This window comes from Peromyscus maniculatus, chromosome 1, assembly GCF_049852395.1.
Source record: "Peromyscus maniculatus bairdii isolate BWxNUB_F1_BW_parent chromosome 1, HU_Pman_BW_mat_3.1, whole genome shotgun sequence".
In the NCBI taxonomy this organism is placed as follows: domain Eukaryota; kingdom Metazoa; phylum Chordata; class Mammalia; order Rodentia; family Cricetidae; genus Peromyscus; species Peromyscus maniculatus.
Window position 1 is genome coordinate 9,346,537 of NC_134852.1, and position 26,682 is coordinate 9,373,218.

The following is a 26,682-nucleotide window of genomic DNA, read 5'->3' on the forward strand; positions in this document are numbered from 1 at the left end:
TGTGAATGAAAATTTTTGCAAAAGTACATAAAGAGCAAAGCATTGCAAAAGACTCATTCCTCATCATTGTTAGAGACCTTCTCATTTCTGTGGTTCTGGGGGCTATCTCTCCATCATCCATGAGTTTTGGAATATTCATGATATACTTATAATCTGAATATTGTTAGATTTCTAGAGTTGGTGAATCAAGAGCTGTCATTTTCTGCTCCCTTGGTGGCATCAATTGTGATCTACCATCTCAATCACACTAACCTTTCCTGCTACATTTCTGGTGTAATTTCTTTTTAAATTATAATATTTTCATGATGAAATTTACTTCATGATCCCAAACTCAAAATTCTCAGTTAGAATATCTTAACATGAAAGATATATCATATATATGGTATGTTGGATAACACCTGCAGTTTTATCTTAGGTTTGCTATTGCTGTGAAGAGACATCATGACCATGGAAAATCTAATAAAGGGAAACATTGGATTGGGGCTGACTTACAGTTTAGAGTTTTTGTCTATTAAAATAATTGTAGAAAACCTAGCAGTGTGTAGGCAGTCATGATGATGATGCTTGAGAAGGAGCAGATATCTTCATTTTGATCCACTGCCTGAAGAAGGAGACTGTGTTTCACACTGCTAATAGCTTGAGCATAAGAGTCCACAAAACGTGCCTCCACAATGACACACTTCCTCCACCAAGGCCACACCTACTCCAATGAGGCCATACCTCCTATTAGTGATATTCCCTATGTGCCTTGCAAGTAAACAGAAGAGTCTATAGGGACCATAACTAATCTAAAAACCACAGTCTCTCACACTCATCACTTCAAAATAACCCTACTGTGTACAAAATACAAATCTACTCACCTCATCAAAGAAATCCATATCAGAGCAAACAGTGATTGCACCAAAGCATAACTCTGTGAATCTATGGGTTTACTAAGTTACTGATAGCAGTATGGATTAGGGGCTACTCAGAGAAGCAAGAAGGGTGACTCAAACCTCACTTAAAGCACACCCCAAAATGAGTGATTTTCATGAAGCCAAAACCCTGGAGCTCAGTGCACAACCTTCAGGCAGCCCAACAGGTCTTAGACATTAGCACTCAGAGCTTGGCTGGTCCAGTGTCTCACTCTTTCTATAGAGCTGGGAAGGGCCACTGATGAATCTTGAATGTTTCACCTTTCCATGACAGAGAAAGTTTGTTAATTTCTGAATCTCCTGAATATTTCAGCCTCTTACATTGAAGCAGGGATGTTTCAATTCAGAGAAAAGTGTTATACAAAGGAACCCAAAGAAGAGAAAATTGGAGACTCACCTCTCAGGGATGAAGGAGCATCATTAAATATTTTCTCTGTGCATCCCTCTGCAGGAAGTCATGACAAGCCTTCACTCTCTGCCTGGCCAAGCCATATTGTTCCTTTGGGACAGCATGTGGAACTTCAATGTGACTCTCATAGTAGCTATTACAATTTCAAGTTGTACAAAGAACATGGTAATCCTCTCCTTCACATCCATGGAAGACCATTCCAGAAGAAATTTGTTTTGGATCCTGTGACATCAGAATATGCAGGAACATACAGATGCTATGGTTTTAATTATCAATCCCCTGATGAAACTTCAGCACACAGTGACCCTCTGAAGATCATAATTTCAGGTCAGACATGACATTTATAGTATTTTTTATTCCCCCAAATCTCCAACCTGGATTTGTCTAAAAGAGTATTAGTCAGAGGCTTGGGTTTATAAGGAATATTCAACATAGAGAAATATATAATGTTCTGGGCATAATATGATACACAAGGACATGCATGTTTTCTAGTCCCTAAAGCTTCCTGTGTGTTAAGTAGGTCAAGCAAAATTTGGGCTGGAAGATGGAACTCAAGTCTTAACAAGTTGATATCAGGATGCAAGACTATCCTGAATTATCCTGGGTCTGTAGAACTACAAGGGTTGATGTAACAAAATAGGGAAAAATTCAGTTGTGGGCAAAACAAATCATCATGAGGGAGACTCCCTGTCACAAACTCTGAACATGGAGGAAGGGTCCAGTGCCAAGGAATGCATGAGGCTCTAGAAGCTGGAAGGAAAAAAATGAACACTTTCCTAGGGATCAGTAGTTACTATCCCTGAAGATACTTGATTTATGCCATTTGGGCTTTTCAGAATTCTTATCTCCACAAAACTTACATTCTTTTTAAGAATCAAATTTGTGGTATTTGTTATGTTAGCATTTGGAAAATAATATAGGAACCCATGTCAAGGGCAAATTAAGAAGCATCGAAAGGATGCTCTGAAAGCAGTAAGTCAGGATGCTAATTCTTCAACATGTTGAAAGGAAACAATGTTCATGATTCTGGATCAGGAATGCCTTATAGAGGTTTGAACCAAAGAGAGGGCTGAAGTGTTTCCTTGATCACTATGTTCAACACCAATTCCTTTATGCTGCCAAGGATTATACTTTATCCAAAGTTTCATAAAAAGGACACATAAAGCAGCCTGATTTGAAGCTTGCCATGTTTCCTGCATTCCCCAATCTTAGAAAAAAGACAATATGCTGTGGGATAATGCTTTTGAACACTAGTTTAATAAAAATGCCCATTGGCCAGTAGCCAGGCAGAATGTATAGGAAGGAAAAACAAAGAGAATTCTGGGAAGAGGAAGGCTGAGTCAGGAGACACCATCTCTCCATCCAGGCAGCAGCATCTAAAGCCACAGAACATATGGCAACATATAGATTAACAGAAATGGGCTGAGTTTAAGTGTGAAAGCTAGTAAGTAGTTAGCCTGAGTTAATGGTCAAGGAGTTTTAATTAATATAAGCCTCTGTGTGTTTACTTGGGTCTGAGTGACTGTGGGACTTTGGTGCCACAGGAGCAATGCAAGTCCAGGAAAACTTTCCCACTACAACAATAGGGTCTATGGAAATAGGGTTCAAAAGACACATTCTCACTACAAGCAAATGGGATAATATTGTGCTAATCCTAGAGTCAAACATGTGGAAAATGGACACAACAATGAAGGATTCTGTGTCCAGAGTTGAAATAGACAATAACAAGTGCCCTGGAGCACTAACAGGGAGCACAGACCAATTGAGGGAGAACCATAGGTCTTCAAGGACACAGAGATTTTGATCAGGTTCATACAATTACTTTATTCTTAGGAATCTACACGAAGCCATTCCTCTTGGCCTTAAAACCTCCCCTGGTGGATTTAGGAGAGAAGGTGACACTGGAGTGTCGATCAGAGATTATGTTTGACACCTTCATTTTGACTTCACATAAAAATGGAACAATCAAGGACTCTTTCAAGCTTTCTGCAGAACATCATCTTGGGGGTTCCCAGGCCAACTTCTCAATAGGTCCTGTGACACCTGACCATGCTGGAACTTACAAATGCTACGGTTCTTACAATCACTCACCATATGAGTGGTCAGACTCTAGTGTCCCCATTGATATAAAGATCACAGGTAAGACGGTGCATACACACTTTTCATTCTCTTTGTGATACAGAAAAATATTCTCTACACTAAGAGCTGTGGGAGGCCACAAGAAAATGAGTGTGGAAAATTTACATGAAGGCAACATTGTTGAGTATTTTACTGATATAGACAATGAAAAGTAATATATAAGAGCAGACCCTTGGTTATAACATAAAGCATAGATACAGAAAGGTGCAATGGAGTCATAAGTAGAGATACACAGAATGTGGCAATTGGATGAGCAGAATATGAACCAGAGAGAATGAAGTCTTTCTACCAACATTCAGAAAATTTTTACTTCTACCTCAATAAGAAGTCTGTCATGAGAGCCAGACAGATCATGTGTCTGACCTGAGACATAATTGGTTTTTGTTATGTTAGCAATTGGAAAATAATATAGGAACTCAAGTCAAGAGCAAATTTAGAAGCATGGAAGGGATGCTCTAAGAGCAGTAAAGTCAGGATGCTAATTCATCAACATGTTTGGGAGGAAACAATGCTTTTGATTCTGGATCAGGAATGCCTTATAGCAATTTGAACCATGCATAGGGCTAGAAGTGTTTTAATAAAACACTTGTTATTAATGAATCCTTATGCCTTCACACAGATGGAAACCCAGAAAGGACTATGAATTAGTAAACATGGAATGTGTGCTAAGAGAAAAACTAAAAAAAGACAGAAGCCTGTGCTGTGGGATGTTAATGTATGTCCTGTGGGAGCCCTTCTTGGGTTCCTTGTGGCGTTACCCAGCAGGTTTGCATAGAGGATGATTAGGACCATGGGCCTGAGTGCAGGTGTCTGAGATGGTCTGCACTTGGCTGTACTGGGGGATGGTCTGTATGTCAAGTTGCTCTGATTGGTCAATAAATAAAACCTGATTGGTCGTGGCTAGGCAGGAGGTATGGGCGGGACTAACAGAGAGGAGAGATAAAAGAGCAGGAAGGCAGAAGGAGATGCCAGCCACCCGCCAGGACAAGCAGCATGTGAAGATGCTGGTAAGCCACGAGCCGCATGGCAAGGTATAGATTTGTAGAAATGCGTTACTTTAAGATATAGGAACAGTTAACAGGAGGCTGCCACGGCCATACAGTTTGTAAGCAATATAAGTCTCTGTGTTTGCTTGGTTGGGTCTGAGCGGCTGTGGGACTGGCGGGTGACAGAGATTTGTCCTGACTGTGGGCAAGGCAGGAAAACTCAAGCTACAAGCCTGAATGGAAACTTTGAAAGTGGAGATGGAAAAATTATAGCAGATATTAAATATGCCAAAACAGAGCTTGTCACACACATGATATGCCTGGTTCTCTTGGTAGAAATATTATAAAGGTAGAAGCAAAAACCAAAGCCTGAACGAAGTGCTTTGCTTGGGAAGTAGATGACAGATCACACTTGAGCAGTACACACACTAAGAGTAACAAGAGAGGGAAGATCACCATAGCCATTGTTCAAGATATATATATGGAATATTCTGTACTTTGAAAAGAGAGACTAATTAACACAGATGTGTAAACAGATATAAGACCTACAAAGAAAAATAGAATGATATTAGATTCTTGATTTTTATCATATATAGGATGACAAAGTTATAGGTCATGAAATTAGCAAGTGACCATGAGAAGAAAAGTTTAATAGAGAGGGGTGGGAAATAAATGAAAGACATGTGACATGGAGGAGGAAATGAGGGGAGTAAGGAGATCAGCAATGCTGTACAAGGAAGGGAAGAGGGAGGATAATATAATGAAGACTCTTACTTGGTATGCTAATTAAAGCAAAATCATGAATAAATCTAATTGAACCCATTGACTTGCAAAACAACTGGAAAAATTGAAATATAGAGAATACCAAATAGTAAAATGAATGTGATTATTGGAAGTAGAAGGGCAATAAAGAATACTAGCCTTAATAGAGTTAATATTATACATCTATAATTATATACGTAACAATAATTTTACAACACTAAATGATATATAGTTCAATTTCAAAACTTAAAACAAGCATAAAAATATAGTATGCATGCATATGAATATTTCATTATTAAGTTTATTGCTTAATAAAATTATTTATGCTCATAAAAACAAACTTTAAAATACAGATGGAATGAACCCATGCAAATAGAGGCAGAAAATATCATTAAGCAAACATTGGCAAAAATATTTGAGTCCAGAGTGAGGTCATAGACTAAAGATTGTAACATAAAAATAAAGTGAGAGAAGAAAAGGAAGAGAGGAGAAAAGAAAGGGAGAAATAGAGAGAGGGAGATGGTAAGAGGCAGAGAGATATCAAAGAAATAGATACAGGCAGAGGGAACACTGAGGAGAGAATGAACACTGGTAACTAACTGTCTCTTCCTCTTTTCTTCCAGGTTTATACAAGAAACCTTCTCTGTCAGTCCTGATGGGTCCTATGGTGATGTCAGGAGAGAACATGACCTTGTCCTGTGTCTCTGCCCTTCAGTTTGACATGTTCCATCTGTCCAGGGAAGGGGTACCCAAGGGACATGGCCTTCCTTCAATCCTGAACCACAATGGAACATTCCAGGCCAACTTCCATCTTGATCCTGTGGTCCAGGCAGGGAACTATAGATGCTATGGCTCTTTCAGGAACTCTTCCCAATTGTGGTCAACCCCAAGTGACCCCTTGTACCTTTCTGTCACTGGTAAGAGAACTTCATATATAATTTATATCTTGTGACTAATGAAATACTGAAGCCATGTCTCAGAATCCTCCAATTGATGATAGAGTGAAAGTAGCATTGGGAGCTACAGAGAAGGACTGCTGTTAGTGCTAATGTCACGTGTGTGTGTGTGTGTGTGTGTGTGTGTGTGTGTGTGTGTTACATTTATATATATATATATATATATATATATATATATATATATATATATGTATACATATGTGATATATATGTACATGCATATATATGCATGTATGTGGTGGTAATCTAATTGTACTGAAATATTATTTTAATTGTATGTTAATAAATAAAGTTGCCCGGGGGTCAGAGCTATTAGAGCCATAGCAAGAGTGTGGCGGTGGTGGCACACGCCTTTAATCCCATAGATATCTGTGTGTTCAGGGATATAGCCAGCATTGGAGACATATGCCTTTAAGACCTAGGGGGCTGTGTATTCAGACAGTGACGAGGCAGTCACGTGTTTGGGTTTGCAACCAATGAGAAGGCAGAACAAAATACTTTAAATAGACGAATAGACAGGAAAGAGATCCCTCATTCGGGAGGCTGGGACACCGCAGGCGGAAGGGTGAGATTTTGGCTCTGAGCTCTGACCTCTCGGCTTTCTCTTTTGCATTGTTTCTGTGTTTCTTGTTTGATAAGACGGTTGGTTACATCTATATCTGGTGCCCAACATGACAAGAATCCATTAAAGACCGCTTGGCTTGGCGGCAGGTCCGCTGTCCCGCAAGGGCGGCAGACAGGGCAGTCGGCGTCCTAGTCCGAGCTGCCGGCTTCCTAGTCCAAGCTGCCGGCTTCCTAGTCTAAGCTGCCGGCTTCCTAGTCCAAGCTGCCAGCTTCCTAGTCCGAGCGGCAGCTTCTAGCCCCGGCCTAGGTCTGTGAGCAGCTTGCTTAAAGCCGGTGCTACGAACAACTCAGACTTGCCATGCCGAACAGGGCCCTGCCTGTAAAGCCAACGCACGTGGTTGGAGTTTAAGGAAGCCAGACCCAAGCCTTGACTAGGCACAAAAGAAACACGTGGCTTCATTTAAACTTTAGCCAGCTACGCTTTCTTGTTCTCTCTTTCTCTCTCTCTCTCTCTCTCCCTCTCTCTCTCTCTCTCTCTCTCTCTCTCTCTCTTTCTCTTTGGATTTACACCTGGGACACTAGGTGGCTGTTTTGAAAATCCCCTCGGATTTCTACTGTTCTACACAGATTTAATTTGCTGGGATTTCTACTGTTCTACGCAGATTTGGTAAGTCGTAAAGGAAACTATTTAAAAGACAATTTTTTCCACATTTAAAAAAATGGGTTTCCTGTGTACATTGGAAGAAAATTGGGTTTTGTTTGAAATTTTAGGCAGTCTGACAATGGAACAACTATATGAGAAGATTAATGTTGATCGAATTATGCAGTTTATCACCATGCTTATTCTCATTTTACTATTTAAAAAAGATAGTTGATTTAAGTACTAGGATAACAGCTTTAGAAAAACTTGTTAAACCTGTAAAAATTCAGACAGAAGAAATTAACAGTGAAGTTGGTTTAAGTTTGGATCATAAGGTTGTAGAAAGAAAGCCTGTTTTCACACAGTCACCCTTAATTTATACAATTAACAGTGAAGTTGGTTCAAGTTTGGATCATAAGGTTGTAGAAAGAAAGCCTGTTTTCACACAGTCACCCTTAATTTATCCTGTAACTGTACAGCAGGTGCCTGATCAAATCATGGCTACACAAAATAATTGAGCTCCAATTGAAATGTTGGATTTAAAAAGGTTTAAGGAGGCAATAGTATCTTATGGCATGCATTCCCCATATGTAAAGCAAATGTTAAACTCTTGGCCAACATATAATAGGATAATACCACAGGACTGGCGGGACCTTGCACAAGCTGTTCTGGAACCCAGCCAGAGACTTCAATTTCTGACTTGGTTTAAGGAGGAGGCTAAAAACATAGAAAAACAATGGAGGGATAAAGGAATACAAGTTTGCCAGGATCAGCTTATGGAAGAAGGCCAATATGCTTCAGCACAAACACAATGTTTATATGATGTCCAAACCCTAATTTTATGTCGAACAGCAGCCTTGAATGCATGGGACAGAGTTGAGGAACCAGGAAAAAAATCTGAGTCATTTACAAAGGTGAGGCAAGGCCCAAAACAGTCTTTTACAGATTTTTTACAAAGACTGGCTTCAGCAGTCAAGAGAATGGTCTCGGATTCAGAAGCTGGTAAGGCAAAAATTGAATCTTTGGCCTTTGAGAATGCGAATGCAGCATGCAAAAGAATAATCAGGCCATTAAGGGCAAGATCTGCACCTATGGAAGATTGGATTAGAGAAACAATTAATGTTGAGGTTGATGAGCATGATGATACGTGGGTAGGAGAAGTAATTTCAAAAGGTTTGAGGAATGTTAGATGTTTTGGGTGTGGAAAGCAAGGACATTTTAAAAGGGACTGTAAACAGGTCATTCCTAGAAGCAATGTTTATTCAAGGAACAATGGCAATGGAATGCCCCTTCCTTCTGGAGTATGCAGAAGGTGTGGTAAGGGAAAACACTGGACCAATGAATGTAGTTCAACAAAGGACAGACAGTGTAATCCTTTGCCTCAGTCTTCGGGAAACTCCCAGAGGGGCCTCGCACAGGCCCCCAGTGCAAATCCAGTTGAAACCTTTCCTGCAGCCATAGAGGAAATGCCTGATCTGGAGAGCGATTAAATAACCAAATGTCTATTGGAATAAATCATGCTGGTCAGGTTGATGAAACAGAGAGAATAGAAAATTCAGGAGAAAACATAAAGAAAATTTTTTGGCAAACTTCTATTAATGAACAAAGACCAAAATTAACGATAAAAATAAATGGTGTTTTGTTGTCTGGTCTGGTAGACACAGGTGCGGACGTTACCATAATTGCACCAGAATTTTGGCATGCAATTTGGCCTCTTCAGGAGGTAAACGTTCAACTGTTAGGAATTGGGACATTATCTCAGGGGAAACAGAGTGCAAGATGGCTCAAATGTATAGGTCCAGAAGGACAGAGAGGAAAATTAAAACCATATGTGGCTAACATAACTATGAACCTGTGGGGTCGAGATTTGTTGCAACAATGGGATACTCAGATTAACATCCCTCCAATCTCAGAAACAAATCATAACCTAACACATGTTACTGAGAGAAATATTAGAAGATATTATTCTAATGAGTGGTCACCAGCCATCCATATTATACAAGAACAGGGCACAATAACTGATGATCTTCCAAAGACACCAATAGCTCTACCTTTAAAATGGTTAACAGACAAGCCTGTGTGGGTCCAGCAATGGCCTTTAACAACAGAGAAACTCCAGGCTTTAGAAGAGCTGGTAGAAGAACAGTTAAATGCTCAGCATATTGAAGAATCAAGTAGCCCCTGGAATTCTCCTGTTTTTGTTGTTAAAAAGAAATCTGGTAAATGGAGAATGGTGACAGACCTTAGAGCAATTAATAAAGTAATTCAGCCAATGGGCTCTCTACAATCTGGGATGCCTTTGCCTACTCTGTTACCAAAAGGATGGCCTCTCATAGTTATTGATTTAAAAGACTATTTCTTTTCAATACCCTTACAAGAAAAAGACAAAGAAAGATTTGCTTTTACAGTGCCTACTTATAATAATTCTCAACCGGTTAAAAGATTTCAATGGAGGGTCCTCCCACAGGGAATGTTGAATAGCCCAACTCTGTGCCAATACTTTGTAAAACAGCCATTGGAAGTGATATGTAAAAAATTTCCTAAATCTATAATTTATCATTATATGGACGATATTTTACTAGCTGACTCAAATACAGATACTTTAGAAATAATATTTGAAGAAGTAAAGAAAATTCTGCCTTGCTGGGGATTACAAATTGCTCCTGAAAAGATACAAAGAGGAGATTCTATTAATTATTTAGGATATAAAATAGAGCTACAAAAAATTAGACCCCAAAAGGTGCAAATTCGGAGAGATAGACTACAGACTCTTAATGACTTTCAAAGATTATTTGGAGACATTTCTCACCTACGAACTATTGTTGGGGTAAAAAATGATGAACTGACTAATTTGTTCAAAACCTTAGAAGGTGAGAAGGACTTAAATAGTCCAAGAAAATTATCACCTGAAGCTGAGAAAGAATTAGCCTTGGTAGAAAAGAAAGTGCATGAAGGACACGTGGATAGTATTGATCCAAAGCTGGATTGCATTTTGGTTATTTTACCTTCTAGGCGTTCTCCTACTGGAATATTAATGCAGAGGGAAGATATTATATTGGAATGGATATTTTTACCAAATAAACCAAATAAAAAATTAAAAACTTATGTGGAAAAAATCTCTGACTTGATTTACAAAGGAAAATTGAGACTTCGTCAGTTAGCAGGCATAGACCCAGCAGAAATTGTCATACCATTAACTAAGGAGGACATTGAAAAATTATGGACAGAAAGTGAACCTTGGCAAAGAGCTTGCAGTAATTTTTTGGGAGAAATTAACAGCAAATATCCCAAAAGCGATAGAATTGATCTTATAAAGAGAGCTGATTGGATTTTGCCTCAAATTGTACAGCAAAAACCCATATCTGGAGTTCGTACATTTTATACAGATGCCAACAAAGAAGGAAAGGCAGGATACAAATCAGAAAATTTAAGTAAAAGTGGTTCAAAGTCTGTATAATTCAGTTCAAAAATCAGAATTGTATGCTGTTCTGTTGGTATTAATGGATTTTTCAGAACCTCTCAACATAGTAACTGACTCTCAGTATGCTGAAAGAGTGGTGTTACATATTAAGACTGCAGAATTTATCCCTGATGCTTCAGAATTAACTTCATTATTTATTCAATTACAAGATACAATCAGGAAAAGGAATCATCCTTTATATATAACTCACATTCGATCCCATACTGGTCTGCCAGGCCCTCTAGCAGAAGGCAATGATGAGATTGATAAATTATTGATAGGAAATGTGCTGGAGGCCTCAGAATTTCATAAAAAACATCACGTTAATAGTAAAGGTTTAAAAAAGGATTTTTCCATAACCTGGCAACAAGCCAAAGAAATAGTAAAGAAATGTCCTACTTGTTCCTTCTACAATCAGACGCCATTACCAGCAGGATGTAACCCAAAGGGTACTCAGAGGAATAAAATCTGGCTGATGGACATGTTTCACTTTGCAGAATTTGGAAAATTGAAATATGTACACCACACCATCAATACTTATTCAGGATTTCAATGGGCAACTGCTTTGAGTTCTGAAAAAGCTGATTCTGTAATCACTCATTTGCTAGAAGTTATGGCCATCATGGGTATACCTGCACAAATCAAAACTGACAATGCTCCATCATATGTCTCTGTTAAAATGAAACAGTTTTTTGATTATTACAATATAAAGCATATTACAGGCATACCACATAATCCTACAGGTCAAGCAGTTATAGAAAGATCAAAAAGAACTCTAAAGTATATGCTAAATAAACAGAAACGGGTAACAAAAACTCCCAGAAATAGACTGCATAATGCTCTTCTAACTTTGAATTTTCTGAATGTCAATGAGAAAGGAACAAGAGCTGCAGAGAGACATTGGATAATAGAAAAAACTACAGCATTAAATCAGCCTATATACTTTAAGGATGTGCTGACCTCAGAATGGAAACCAGGGTATGTATTACATTGGGGACGAGGTTTTGCTTTTGTTTCTACAGGAGAAGATAAGCTGTGGGTACCATCAAAATTGATAAAGGTTCGATTTAAACAAGAGAGACCTCTTAATTAGAGGAGGTGATAGTTCATCAACCAGCATGAACATCCAATTTAAACTAACTGATATCAATAACACATGCCTTTTTATTTAATCAGATAATAACTTGTCAAAAGGAAACATCCCCAAAATTAGTCTTGGGGAAAGGTTTTTGTTTTTGTCTTTTAGGAGAATGAAGGTTAAGGAATCTGAAGAACACTGGACAAATGAGACAACTGAAGAAAAGGGACAAATCATCTATCCCAAGAAACAGAATGAAACAGTGTATGGGTATATATTATCTAAAAAATTTTTATGTCTTCCTAAATGTTTGTTTCTGCTTTTCTCTAAAGATTTAACACTATTGGTTTTCTAATAGTCCCAGTTCAATTAAAATTTAAAGCTGACTTTGGAGTTGGAGAATGGCTCTCTCCTTCTTTAAAATCAAGCATGTTGTTAAAAGGAAAATACAAACTCCCTGTATCATACCAGAATAAGAGCCATCTTCTGCTATGGTGCAGGACAAAAGTAAAATTAATTAAGGGACTATTCTATTACTAATCTCAACTCTTTGATTCTATTCTGATTCTTTAAACTTTTCTTAAAGTATGAATTTTATATCAAAATTTACAAGATTAACATATAAAGATATATAGATATATATACATTTTAAACTTTGTTAAGATATGAATGGTCATATAGAGTACTAACTAATTCTAGAAAAAAGGCTAGCTGCATATATATGTTTTTGTGTTCGAGTCTTTTATCAGTTTTCTGCAGGAAATCATGGCCAAGCCTAACATCAACTGAAGTCTCCAGAAAGAAGATGGGGCCCCACAACAACAACAATTCCATGTGGACAATAATAATACCTATATATTTGTATCATACTGTATGTGTTTTTGTGTCTGTGACAGAGAGAAAGAAGGAGAGAAACATTGCTGTCTCTTATGATGATCCATGAGACTTGTAGATGCAGATATGACGGAGAAAATGAGGAGAATAAAAAGGGTGGAGAATAAAGGATGGTGGGTGAGAAGTGCATGTAACAGGAAAGCAGAAGAGAGACCAAGCTAGAAGTAGAAAGGAAACCAACAGGAGCAGTGGGTGTGATCGTAAGTCTTCCAAGAACAAATTCAAGCATTTCTCAGACACGTCAGCCCGAAGTCCTAAAACACTATATAGAGACAAACGACCATCTTGGAACATCTACAGCAACCCCTTCCAAACTTCAGGGATCATCACAAAAGAAGGCTTTGAAGCGAGCATAAGAGCTAGAAGATGGGAAGGAGTACAGGAGAGGCTGGTCTCTGAACATGACAAGGCTGTTATACAAATGAAAGCACCACAGCTGTAAAACTATCTTGTGTATCAGCAAAATGATTGTGCAACTGTTATCATGCTGTGTTGATGACTAACAGTCCTTCATAAATATTCTCAAGAGAGGTGTAGCTCTTGTTTCTAAATGTTTTAGACAATTGTAAATGGCAGTATTATCTTGATATATCTGCTATTGTGAATTTTAATTTAAAATGTCAACTTGCTAGAATCCAGAATCACTTCAAATATCTAAGAGTTGAATAAACCACAGAGAGTTTGCATGTTGGTATGTCTGGAGCAAAATTTTCTGGTTCATTATAATTGGTATGAAGAGATCTGCTCAATATATAGTGAGTGGCATAATTTCCTAAGTAGAAAGTCCTTAAAGTTTTAAGAGTAAAGTAAACAAGTTGAATATAAACAGACATTCCTTGATGTGATTTTTATTTGTAAATACAATGTGACCACTGTCTCTTGAGGGACATTACTTTTGATTCATCCACAAAGGTGAAATTGCAAGTGAAACAAAAATTTCTCCTTCAAAAATAAAAATAAAGAATAAAATGCTTACAAGCAAGTGTGGTAGTCAACACCTATATTCCCAGAATTGGGTAGGATGGAAGAGAATTATTTCAACTTTGAGGCCAGTCTTGGCTTCATCACTGAATTCTGTTACAACCTGGGCTGCTTAATGTAGGCTGTCAGGAAAAATATAAAAAGAAATTTAAGATGAATAGAGAGACAGGAATTTTAGCAACCTTAAACAGTTTTAGGGAAAATGCCTTTCATTTTGAAAATATAAACAGAAGTATTCTTTGTTTCTTCTGCAATTCCCCACAAGACCAGCTAAGTATTTCAAAAAAGAACTGCTTATTTTGCATTTGAAGTAACAAATTTACAAGTGTGGTCAGTAACTGAGACCTCACACCTCCTGTGGGTCTTACTACCTCACAATTACCTGTGGTTTTGAAGGCACACAAATAGGAAGCTAATTGGCCTGCAGTTATATCAGCATTTCAAATTTCAACCCACAAAAAAAAAAAAAAAAAAAAAAACCTCCCTGTGTCCCCAGTGTGTCCTAAATGAAAGCGGGTTATCAAGGAAGACAGGGCTCCCCAAAAGCTAGACTGTCTCTTAACAGGAAGACTAACTCATTTTAGTGGCAGGCAAGGATAGTCTACTCTCCTTAGCATTTTGCTAATGTGACCTAACTGTCTGGAGCTGTGGGGTTTGGCTGCCTCTCTTCAACCACTGACATACTGTCTGTGTTTCAGGGTGAATGAAAATTAGTGAGAAGAGACCCAGAGACTGAAAACTACATTTGAATCCTCAAGACTGTGCTTATTTTGAAAAGAAAAATGTGTTGTGAATATACAGAAAGACATATGATAGTTAAAGATATTTATAAGAAATCATAGACAGGCTGGCAGTGGTGGTGCATGCCTTTAATCCCAGCACTCAGGAGGCAGAGCCAGGCAGATCTCTGTGAGTTCAAGGCCAGCCTAATCTACAGAGCAAGATCCAGAACAGCACCAAAATTACACAGAGAAAACCTGTCTACAAAAACCAAAAAGAAAAAAATTTAAAGTAATTATAGATGAATGACAAGCAGAGATAAATAGATAATGAGTAGAATAAAGATGTGTAAAAATAGATGATTGGAAAAATAGTTTAACAAATCACAAATATATAAATGACTACAGATGATTTGATTGATAGAATGAAGAGGATAGAAAAAAGATGATTGATAGCTAATACGTGTGTGTGTGTGTGTATATTTATGTATACAGATAATAGAAAGATAGATGATAGATACATACATACATATAGATACATAGAAAAATAAAAGATGACTAGATATATGGTAGATAAATAATAGATTCATAGATGATAGATAGATAATAGGTGCTAGAAAGATAGCTACCAAAATGATTACAGATCACAGTGACATACATAATTGATATACCCAAACTTATTGTCAGATCATTAAGTACATAAATAAAATATTGTAGAGGTATAATACAAGGAAGTTAACAGCATACCAGAAAGCTCTAGAACAAAAAGAAGAAATCACACCCAGCAGGACGACAGGGCAAGAAATAATCAAACTCATTTTGAATTTAATACAATACAAACAAAATAAATACAAAGAATCAATAAAGCAATTTTACTCATCAGGAAAAACAATATTGACAAACCCTTATCCAACTTAAATAAAACATAGGAAAAATATCTAAATTAAGAAATAAATTATGAACATGAGATATAAAAATAGAGAAGGTTAAATCAAAGGAATCCTAAGGACATACTTTAAGTACCTGTACTGCAACAAATTGGAAAAATCTAGAAGAAATGGATAATTGTCTCTATGCACACCACTTACAAAGGATAAAAATTGAATAAAGATTAGATAAGCAATTTAAGTGGACTTGTAACACCTACTGAAATCAAAGCAGCAGTCAATAAAACATATCCTCAGGAAAAAAAAATTGATTTAGCACAAAATTCTGCCAGAATTGCAGAGTTAATGCCAATATCCCTCCAGTTATTACACAAAGTATAAAAAGGGTATTTTATGAGGCCACAGTCACCCTGATACACAAACCAAGCTATGGTCCTTGGTAAATGGTAAAAGGCAATGGTAAACAGTGGGTTTACTTTTAGCCTGGTATAAGAGCACACACTGATTAAATGATGTGTGAATGTGTGCACGAGAGTTCTGGTGCTTGTAAGAGAAGAAGAGGGCATTGATGGATCCCCTGGAACTGGAGTCACAGGCAGTTGTGAGCCTCCTGTTGTGGGCACTGGGAACTGAAGTTGGGTCCTCTGCAAGTTCAGAACACACTCTTAATGGATAAGTGATTTCTCGAGCCCTGTACACTCACCATTCTTTACCAAGAGCACCAGAAATGTATTTTTATGTCATGTTGTTTCACTTCATTGTTGAATGGTTGACTTAGAAATATCTGAAAATGGTTAATATGTACAATTTGACAACTTGTCTTTGCATCTTTTCAGACATTTTTATTTTACATGGCTCATTCCTGACTCTACAGCAGTTGCTCTTTATTTCAGTAGGACATACACTATTCTCAACAATGAACATAGACAAGAAACATCAATATTCTCATGATGAATTTCTAGAAGATTCTGTCAGAGGCCAAGAAGCTGTAAAACACTGCAAAGAACTGGAAACATCTGAAACTGGACTGACTATTGGCCACAGAAATCCTAAAAGTATAGTATGCATATTTAATATTTAGGACCTTCAACAATTTATTATATTGTTAGGCTTATTGTTTCAAATAAATCATACTAAAACCACTTTTCCTTTCCTTACTCCTCTCAACCTCTCATATATGGCCATTTTCTTTTCTCAAATTCATCTTTATTTTTAATTACCTTTAAATATCTACATATATTCCTAATTTTATGAATATAATCAGATTAATGTGTATAATATTATTTACATTTACATAATTTTATATTGACATTTCTAGCAGATGCCATCTCACAACAAACTGCCTCCTCTTGTTAGTAGAATCTTTCTTTCCCTTCTTCCATGACATTGCCTGAGCCTTAGATGCAGGAATTCTGCTGTAATATATCAGCTGGGCTTGGACACCTCATAATCATCTGTTCTCTCTATTTTTTTGTTTTGGGGTTTTCATTTGTGTTTGTTTGATGCTAATCAATGGATTTTTCTCCATTCATGTGTGAGAGCTACATTTCCATGTATCTATAAGGAGAATATTTAGTTATTTAGAATGCATTTAGGGATTATACTAGTTTGAGTTTATTGAAATTGATAAGTATGAAGCTATTTGCATTCTTCTACATGCAGATATCCAATCTGATCAAACCATTTGTTGAAGATACTGTCTTGTTTTCCAGTGAATGTTTTGGGTTTCTTTAGCAAAGATCAGCAATGCATATATGTATGGAATTATGTCTGGGTCTTCATATTGATTCCGTTGATGAACCTGTCTGCCTTTCCACCAATACTGTGGCATGTTTATTCACATAGGTCTATAGTAGGACTTGAAGTTAGGAATGATGAGACCTCCAGAATTTCTTTTATTGTTCATGATAGTTTAACTATCCTGTTATTTTCTCTGTGTGTTTACATTAAAGCCAGAAATTGTTTTTTTAAGATCTGTGTAGCATTGTGTTGAAATTTTGATTTGACTGCATAGATGATTCTTCAGATTACTTTTGATAGGTTGGGCATTTTTACTATGCAATTCCTACTGATACATGAGCATGAGAGATTCTCCATCTTTTGATATTTTTTTCGGCTTCTAAAAACAAATTTCAAATACAGCAAAAACTTGTTTGCTTTGTTTGTTTGATTTTTAAAAGTGGAATTTTATTATTCTAAATACCTACATGATTAATTAGGAAACTGAATAACTATAACATAAAACTGGAATAATTCAGTATAATCACTTTGACTGACTCATTACAACTATTCTTACAATATGAAAAATAATTATGGGACATGTTGTATAGAATGTCAGAGGAAACACTGAGTCTTGAATTTAAAAAGCAAAGAGAACACATCAAAAGTTTGAGAACAATAATCAGATTTAACCACTTTGCATAAAGGTGATGGATTCAAGATGCAATTCACTTATAGTCATGGTAAATACTTCTGCTGAAAAGCTAAAGCCTGACCCATTTCCAAGAAGTTATGATCCACAAAGCCAATGGCAAAAGAGATTTCATTAACTTAGTATGAGAACACATACCCTTAATTGAAGCACTTTGGGAGGCAGATGCTGGTGGAGCTTTGAATTCAAAGCCAACGTAGCTTGGTCTACAAAGTGCATTCCAATATAGCCAGGGCTACAAAGAACCCCTGTCACACACAAAATTAATGAACGTGGCAACAAGGGTGGATGTTTCTGTTGTTAAGCTTTCCGAGCTGTGGTCAGGCAGACGCCTCAAGCCTCTTACGACACCCAATATGTTTTATTCTGGTTCTGACACTTGTCAGCCAAAGCAGCCCCATGCTGTCTGTGCTCCAAAACCTGATCTGTACTGGTGAGTCCTGCTGGGAATAGATGGTATGCAATAACAGGGTGGAAATATCATCCTGGGAGGCTGAATCTGCTACAGCAGAAACACTGGCCTCCATGGTTTATATTAGTGCATGAGTTCATCTTAACTAAGTAAGCTCTGATTCTAATGTACAGAGAACAACGGAGATAGGGATGTCAGATGGCCAGGCTACTGAAAAAGAAAGATGAGTTCAACATGAGTTTTTCTTTCCAGGCCTCTTCCTAGTCCTCTGGACACTGGCACAAGCAGGTGAGTCCATCTTTAAATATTGAGATACTATCCTTTGTAATAGGTAGGTTTCATTCTAACAGGAGAGAAAGCATCACAGGGTGTTGGCTGCTGGCTTCTGTGAGTGACTTGTTGGTGAGCCTTCTGAATTGTGAAATTAGGACTCTGTGGCTGTTTGAAACCTGGAGCTTATGCAGGGACACTTGGCTCAGTCTGGGAGGAAAGGACTGGACCTCCATGGACTGAGTCTACCAGGTTGATCGCAGTCCTCGGGGGAGGACTTGTCCTGGAGGAGGTGGGATTGGATGGTATGCTGGGGGTAAGGGGAGGAGGTGGGAGGGGGGAGAATAGGGGAATCCATGGCTGATATGTAGATATCAGGCTGATATATATATATGTATATATTATATATATATACATATATACATATATACATATATACATATATATATTATATATAAAGAAATTAGGACTCTGAACCCTGTCCATCAGCTCTCTCCTAGATTGTCCCAGACACAGCTCTCAGCTGAGTCAGGCATCAACGTATTTTGGATAAACTTTTAATGTCTGGTTGTTCAACACAGGGTTTCTCTGTGTTGCCCTGACTATCTTAGAATTTACTTGGTAGACCAGGCTACCCATGAACTCAGATATTCACCTGCCTCTGCCTATCATGTGCTGCAATTAAAAGTGTGAGCCATAACACCTGGAAACTCATGACCAGACTTTCTTTCAGCTTCAGGAATTCCACAGACTTTTCTGATCTTATTGTTAGGAACTCTGTCTGCTACAGTTTTTCTGAGAAAATTTTTATATACTTCATCTCTGAAGGAGAGTGTTGCTGTCAATTATAGGCACAGTTTTTCTTTTTTCACTCAGCTGGTCATCCTGGTCTCCTGTGTCATGTAAGTGTTTCCTCAGAAGTCTGACATTAGCTGTACTGGAAGTCACCCATGTTCTTTTCCTTTTTTGTCAATCTGATGTCAGGATCTCTCATGACAATTATATGCTCAGTGATCTTGATAATTTGATTTGAATTTGTTTCATGTCATTTGATCATCTTTAACCTGACCATTTTCAGGTTTCTTCATGTCTCAAGACTGTTGTACAGTAACTTTTCTAAATAAGTTTTTCTCTCCTCTTTTCTAAGCTTTGTTTTCTGTCTTTTTGTAAATATTATACAATTTCTTTGTGAATTTCATATAATATTTTAATAATATTCATTCTGCTTGCAAAACTCATTCTAAATGCCACCTTCATCGTCCCAAGTAAACCTCAATGTTCCTTTAACTTTCTTGAATTTTATGATTTGTAATTGGGTATTTTGATGGTTTCAATTTATTTCCATTGTATTTTCATTCAGGTTTTGTATTTACATGACATATCATGTAATGCATGATCTAAGATCACTCATTCTGCTATATTATAATCAAGTAAACTGTTGGAATGTGTGTGTGTGTGTGTGTGTGTGTGTGTGTGTACATGCACCATGACACTAGTGTGGAGGTAGAGGAAAACCTGCTGAAATCAATTTCCTCTTTTGACCATGTGCATCCTGGTGATGGTTTTCAGAGATTCAAGATTGGCAGAAAGAGCCTTTGCCCACTTAGACATCAAGCTGGCCCATATATTCTTCCAATTCAGTAGCTGATTTTTGTCTGTGGGGGTGGTATACAAAAATTTTATGTTATTGTTAGTTCATTTCAAAATTCAAAATATTTTCTACCCAGAGTTTCTTTTTTTCATAGTTAGATTGCATCTTTTTTCTTTTATAAAAGATGTTTTCTTTGTAAATTAAATATATGGAGAATTTCATACATAACTATTAATGTACATCATTTCCACCCCTTGGAATGTATCCAAAGAAAGTGACGTCCTATGGCATAAATGTTTGTTCAATCATGTTCTTTGCTGCTCTAATTTCAATAGCCAGGACATGGAAACAACCTGAATGTCCTTCAGCTGATGAATGGATAATGAAATTTTAACCCATGTACACTGTGGAATACTGTTCAAAGATAAATAACAATGAAATTAACATTGACACAGATAGAACCAGGAAATCTCATACTGACCAAGGTAACCCAGACACAGAAACACAAATAGCATATTTTCTATTTTGTCACTGGATGATAGCTCTAAAGCTGAATCCGTGTGTTTTATTCTCCTAACAATTGACAAGGATTATTTTTTTATTTTTCTCTCATACATTATATCCCTATCACAGTTTCTCCTACATTCATTTCATATTCAGAAAAGAGCAAGGCTCCCTGGGATATTAACAGAGCAAAGCACAAAAAGTAACACTAAGCCTAGGTCCATAAGCTTGTATCAACATTGAACAAGGAAACCGTATAAGAGGAACAGGATTCCAAGTGTAGGTATAAGAATCAGAGACAGCACCAACTCCCAATTCTAGGAGTCCAAGAAGAACACCAAGCTGTACATCCATAACACTTATGCAGAGTAACTATCGTAGACCCATACAGGTTCCCTGATGAACTCTGCAGTCTCTGTAACTGAAGGCCATGACCCATTCTACTTGAATCCTTGGGTCATGTTCTGGTGATGACTTTGACCTCTTTGGCACCTACAATTCTTCCTTCCCCCTCTTATTTGAGCTTCCTGGAGCACTGCCTAATGTTTGGCTGTGGATCTCTGCATCTGCTCCCATCTGTTGATAAATCTGGTTTGATATTGAGGTCTTTCATCCACTTAGACTTTAGTTTGAAGGGTAATAGCCTGCTTCTTATATCCCTTTGCCTAGAAATTATTGGACCAGTGCTTGATTCTGAGATATTGAGGTGATGTTTACCTTTGATATTAGTGCTGTTTCTTGTATGCAACGGAAGGATGGGTCCTGTTTTCACACCATTCTTCTAGTCTGGATCTTTTCATGGAGGAATTATGTCCATTGATACCAAAAACAGTAATGACCGATGATTGTTAATTCCTGTTATTTTGGTGATGGTAGTGGTAGTGTCTCTCTCTCTCTCTCTCTCTCTCTCTCTCTCTCTCTCTCTCTCTCTCTCTCTGTGAGTGTGTGTGGGGTGTTGGCAAGTACATGAACATACATGTTCTTCCATTATTTGCCTTTACTAGTGTGAAATTATTTATTTCCTGTTTTTACATGGGTGTGGTTGAAGTTATTGGGATGGAAATGTCTTTCTAGTATTTCTGGATCTTGACGTAGATATTGGTCAAATTTGGCTTATATCATGGAATATGTTGCTTTTCCCAGATATGGTGATTGAAAGTTTTGCTGGATAGTAGGTCAAGAACGGTGGTGGGATATTGAGTGTTTGGAAACTGAACCTACTGATTCAGAGAGCTACATGTGGTGGAGGGCAGCCTATTTGCTCTTCATGCTGGTGTGGCCTTCACCTGTTCTTCTGACTGCTCGGGCCTGTCCATGAGCAACAGATATCTGCCCAGGTTTTGTTGGTGGTTTCTTAGACTTGTAACCTAATTAAAGAACACTCTGGGAATTATTCATCATGGGGTTTATAGGTTTCTCTTTCTTTTGTGTTTACTTCTTGAGCCTCACCATTGTTCTCTGTAATGTTTTACGTCTCTGATTTTAATTCTTATGCTCTTACACTTGGATGCCTGTGCAGTAATAATAATAAACTCCTCTGCCATATAAAGTAGTTCACTGTTGGTAAATAGACCTTTACTGTTTAGTATAACTGGTGATAGTAGTCAGATAAACTTGTTGTAACCCTGGATAGGTTGACTTTGGTGTCAGCTTCTGTATTTCAGCTGGGATCCTTCATGTATTTTGAGATCAGACGCTGTTCCTAGATGTACTTCCTGCTGCTTTAAGGGGCCTCAAAACACTCTGCAATGAAGAATAGTCCCTGGCTAGGGTCTACGATGACTGCTGGGTAGCCAGTGTTGCAAGATGTCTACCAGCAAACAGTGATTGCACCAAAGCATAACTCTGTGAATCTATGGGTTTACTGTGTTACTAATAGCAATGTGGATTAGGGGTTACTAACAGAAGCAAGGGTGACTCAAACCTCGCTTAAAGCACACCCTAATATTAGTGATTATCATGAAGCCAAAACCCTGGAGTTCAGTGCACAACTTGCAGGCAGCCCAACAGGTCTTAGACATTAGCACTCAGAGCTCAGCTGGTCCAGGGTCTCAATCTTTCTATAGAATTAGGAATGGCCACTGATGACTCTTGAATGTTTCACCTTTCACTGACATAGAAAGTTTGTTTATTTTCTGAATCTCCTGAACATCTCAGCCTCTTACATTGAAGAAGGGATGTATCAAATCAGAGAAAAGTGTTATACAAAGTACAGCAAAGAAGAGAAATATTGGAGACTTATCTCTCAGGGATGAAGGAGCATCATTAAATATTTTCTCTGTGCACCCCTCTGCAGGAAGTCATGACAAGCTTTCACTCTCAGCCTGGCCAAGCCTTATTGTTCCTTTGGGACAGTATGTGGAATTTCAATGTGACTCGCCTAGTGACTATTACACATTCAAGTTGTACAAAGAACTTGGTAATCCTATCCCTCCAATCCAGGAAAGACCATTCCAGAAGAAATTTGTCTTGGGACCTGTGACAACAGAACATGCAGGAACATACAGATGCTATGGTTTGAATTATCATTATGCTATTAAAATTTCAGCCAACAGTGACCCTGTGAAGATAATAATTTCAGGTTCGAGATGATGTTTTGAATGCCTTTCATTTCCCCAAAACTCCCAACCTTGGAATTTTCAGAAACAGTGTTACTAAGAGGTTTGGACTCATAAAGGAGTATTCAACACAGAAAAATAGATAATGTTCTGGGCATAATAAAATATACAAGTTTATACATTATTTTAGTCCCTAAGGCTTCCTGTGTGTTAAATAAGTCAAGGAAAATTGGGCTGGAGGATGGAACTCAGATGTTTAACAATTGATATCAGGATGCAAGAATATCCTGAATTATTTCAGGTGGTAGAACTACAAGGGTTGGTGTAACAAAGTAAGTAAAAATTCAGTTGTTGGCCAAAGACATCATCATGAAGGAGACACCCTGTCGCTAACTCTAAACATGGATGAAGGGTCCAGGTGCCAAGGAATGCATGAGGCTCTAGAAGCTGGAAGGTAAAAACAAACACTTTCCTAGGGATTTCAGTAGATACAATTTCTGATGAAACCTGATTTATGCCATTTGAGCTTTTCAGAATTCTGATCTCCACAATAATTGCATTCTGTTTAAGAATCAAATTTGTTGTAATTTGTTATGTTAGCAACTGGAAAATAATATAGGAACTCATGCCAAGGGCAAATAAGATGGAGGAAAGGGATGCTCTGAGAGCAGTAAAACCAGGATGCTAATTCATCAACATATTAGAGTAAACAATGTTCATGATCCTGGATCAGGATGCCTTACAGAGGTTTGAACCACAGTGAGAGCTAGAAGTCATTCCCTCATAACTATGTTCAGTACTAATTCCTTTATCCTGCCAAGGTTTATACTTAATCCAAAGTTGCATAAAAAAGACACATAAAGCAGCCTGGTGTGACACTTGCCATGTTTCCTGAACTTTCCAGGCTTAGAAAAATACAATAGGGCCTATGGAAGTAGTACTCGAAAGACACATTCTCATAACAAGCCAGTGGGAAGATATTGTACTAATCCTAGACTCAAATAAGTGGTAAATGGACACAAAGATGGAGGAGTCTGTGTCCAGAGTAGAAGTAGACAAAAACAAGTTCACTGGAGTACTAACAGGGAGAACAGACCAATTGATGGGGAACCAAGGCTCTTCAAGGACACACAGACTTTGATCAGGTTCATTCAATTTCTTTATTCTTAGGAATCTACAAGAAGCCTTTCCTCATGGCCTTACAACATCCCCTGGTGAATTTAGGAGAGAAGTAGACAATGGAGTGTCGATCAGAGATTATGTTTGACACCTTCATTTTGACTTCACATAAAAATGGAACAATCAAGGACTCTTTAATGCTTTCTGCAGAACATTATCATGGGGGTTCCCAAGCCAACTTCTCAATAGGCCCTGTGACACCTAATGATTCTGAGACATACACATGCTATGGATCCTTCAATCACTCCCTATATGAGTGGTCTGAATCCAGTGACCCCATCGACATAAAGATCACAGGTAAGAACATGTTACCTGCTCATTATCCTCTTTGTGATACAGAAAAATATTTTATACACTAAAAACTGTGCAACATCACCAGAAAAAGGAATGTAAATAGTTTATATAAAGGCAACCTTGTTAAGTATCTTACTGGCATAGACAATGAAAAGAAATACACAAGAACAGACCCTTAGTTATAACATAAAGCACAGATACAGGGAGGTGCAAAGGAATCATAAGTAGATATAAACAGAAAATGACAATTAGGCAAGAATTATATGAACCAGAGAGAATGAAGTCTCTCTACTGACATTCAGAAAATTATTGACTTCTACCTCTATAAGAAGTCTGTCAAGACAGCCAGACAGATCATGTGTCTGACCTGAGTCCAAATACTTAATTGGGCTGGTACTTAATGAGCCTTTAAGCCTTCACACAGGTGGAACCCAGGAAGGACTGAAAATTACTAAACATGGAATGTGTGCTAAGAGAAAATCTACAAAAAGACAGAAGCCTGCATGGAAACTTTGATAGTATAGATGGAAAGATTAGAGCAGATATTAAATATTTCAAGAAAGAGCTTGTCAGACACATGATATGTCTGGCTCTCTTGGTAGAAGACTTATAAAGGCAGAAGCAAAAAACAAATTCTGAACTAGGTGCTTGGGAAGCAGATGACAGATCACACTTGAGCAGTACACACACTAAGAGGAACAAGAGAGGAAAGATCACCATGGTCAATGTTCAAGAGAAATATAGAATTTTATGAAGTATTATGTACTTTGAAAAGAGAGATTAATTAACAGATATGTAAACAGATACAAGAATGAAAAACAGAATGACATTAGATTCTAGATTTTTATTATACATAGGATGGCAAAGTTATAGGTCATGGATTAAGGAAGTGACCAAGGAAGAAAAATTTAATAGACAGGGATGGGAAAGAAATGAAAGACATGTGACATGGAGGAGGAAATGAGGGGAATAAAGAGATCAGCAATGCTGTACAAGGGAGTGAAGAGGGAAGAAAATGAACAAAAGGAGCTGTATGAGGATAATATAATAAAGACTGTTACTTGGAATGCTAATTAAAACAAAATTATGAGTAACTCTAATTGAACCCATTTACTTGTAAAACAATTGGAAAAAAAAGTGAAAGTATAGAGAAGACCAATTAGAAAAATGAGTGTGATTAGTGGAAGTTGAGGGGCAAGAAAGAATAATAACATTAATATTGTTAATAGTATACATCTATAAATATATGTAACAAAAAATTTTTTAAGAACATTAAATGATATAAATACATTAAATGATATAGATCAATTTCAAAAATTAAGAAATAATTTCAAAACAAGCATAAAAATATATTATGCATGAATATGAATATTTCATTATGAAGGTTATTGCTAGCTAAAATTAATTATGCTCATAAAAACAAACTGTAAAAGACAGGTGGAATGGACCAATGCCAATACAGGCATAAAATGTCAATGAGCAAAAATTGGCATAAAATATTTGAGTATGAGTGAGGTCATAGACTAAAGATGGTAACATAAAAATAGAGAGAATGAGAGAAAGAGAGGAGAGGAGAAATGGAGACATAGAGAGGAGGAGATGGTAAGAGGCAAAGAGAGATCAATGAAATAGAAGCAGGCAGAGGGAACACTGAGGAGTGAATGAACACTGGTAACTAACTATCTCTGCCTCTTTTCTCTCAGGTTTATACAAGAAACCTTCTCTGTCAGCCCTGATGGGTCCTGTGGTGATGTCAGGAGAAAACATGACCTTGACCTGTTTCTCTGACCTTCAGTTTGACATGTTCCATCTGTCCAGGAAAGGGTTACCCAAGAGACATGGGCTGCGTTCAGTGAAGAACAACAATGGGACATTCCAGGCCAACTTCCATCTTGGTCCTGTGGTCCAGGCAGGGAACTATAGATGCTATGGCTCTTTCAGGAACTCTTCCCATCTGTGGTCAACTCCAAGTGACCCCTTGTACCTTCCTGTCACAGGTAAGAGAAATTCATATATACTTTATATCTTGTGACTAATGAAATACTGAAGCCATG

General features: G+C 37.6%; 2 protein-coding genes across 2 annotated transcripts in view; both read left to right on the forward strand.

The window, feature by feature from the left end:
- Positions 1-1,247: 1,247 nt before the first annotated feature.
- LOC143271266 (killer cell immunoglobulin-like receptor 3DL1) lies at positions 1,248-24,390 on the forward strand. Its single transcript, XM_076563429.1, has 4 exons — positions 1,248-1,650; positions 3,157-3,462; positions 5,834-6,127; positions 24,326-24,390. Exons 1-4 carry the CDS (start codon positions 1,248-1,250, stop codon positions 24,388-24,390), a joined length of 1,068 nt encoding a protein of 355 aa, XP_076419544.1.
- A 3-nt stretch (positions 24,391-24,393) lies between these two features.
- LOC102920417 (killer cell immunoglobulin-like receptor 3DL1) overlaps positions 24,394-26,682 on the forward strand; it is a 69,545-nt gene continuing 67,256 nt past the window's right edge. Inside the window, exons 1-2 of the mRNA XM_076563441.1 lie at positions 24,394-24,631; positions 26,332-26,625. Coding sequence (XP_076419556.1) covers positions 24,394-24,631; positions 26,332-26,625 — 532 coding nt within the window. The remainder of the gene's footprint in view (positions 24,632-26,331; positions 26,626-26,682) is intronic.

Bases quoted from the DNA above. Each gene is read 5' to 3' on its own strand.
- LOC143271266 (XM_076563429.1), top strand. From the start codon at position 1,248: ATGTTTCAATTCAGAGAAAAGTGTTATACAAAGGAACCCAAAGAAGAG. The intron at 3,463-5,833 runs GTAAGACGGTGC...CTTTTCTTCCAG, and splicing joins CATTGATATAAAGATCACAG to GTTTATACAAGAAACCTTCT. The intron at 6,128-24,325 runs GTAAGAGAACTT...CTTTATTCTTAG, and splicing joins CTTGTACCTTTCTGTCACTG to GAATCTACAAGAAGCCTTTC.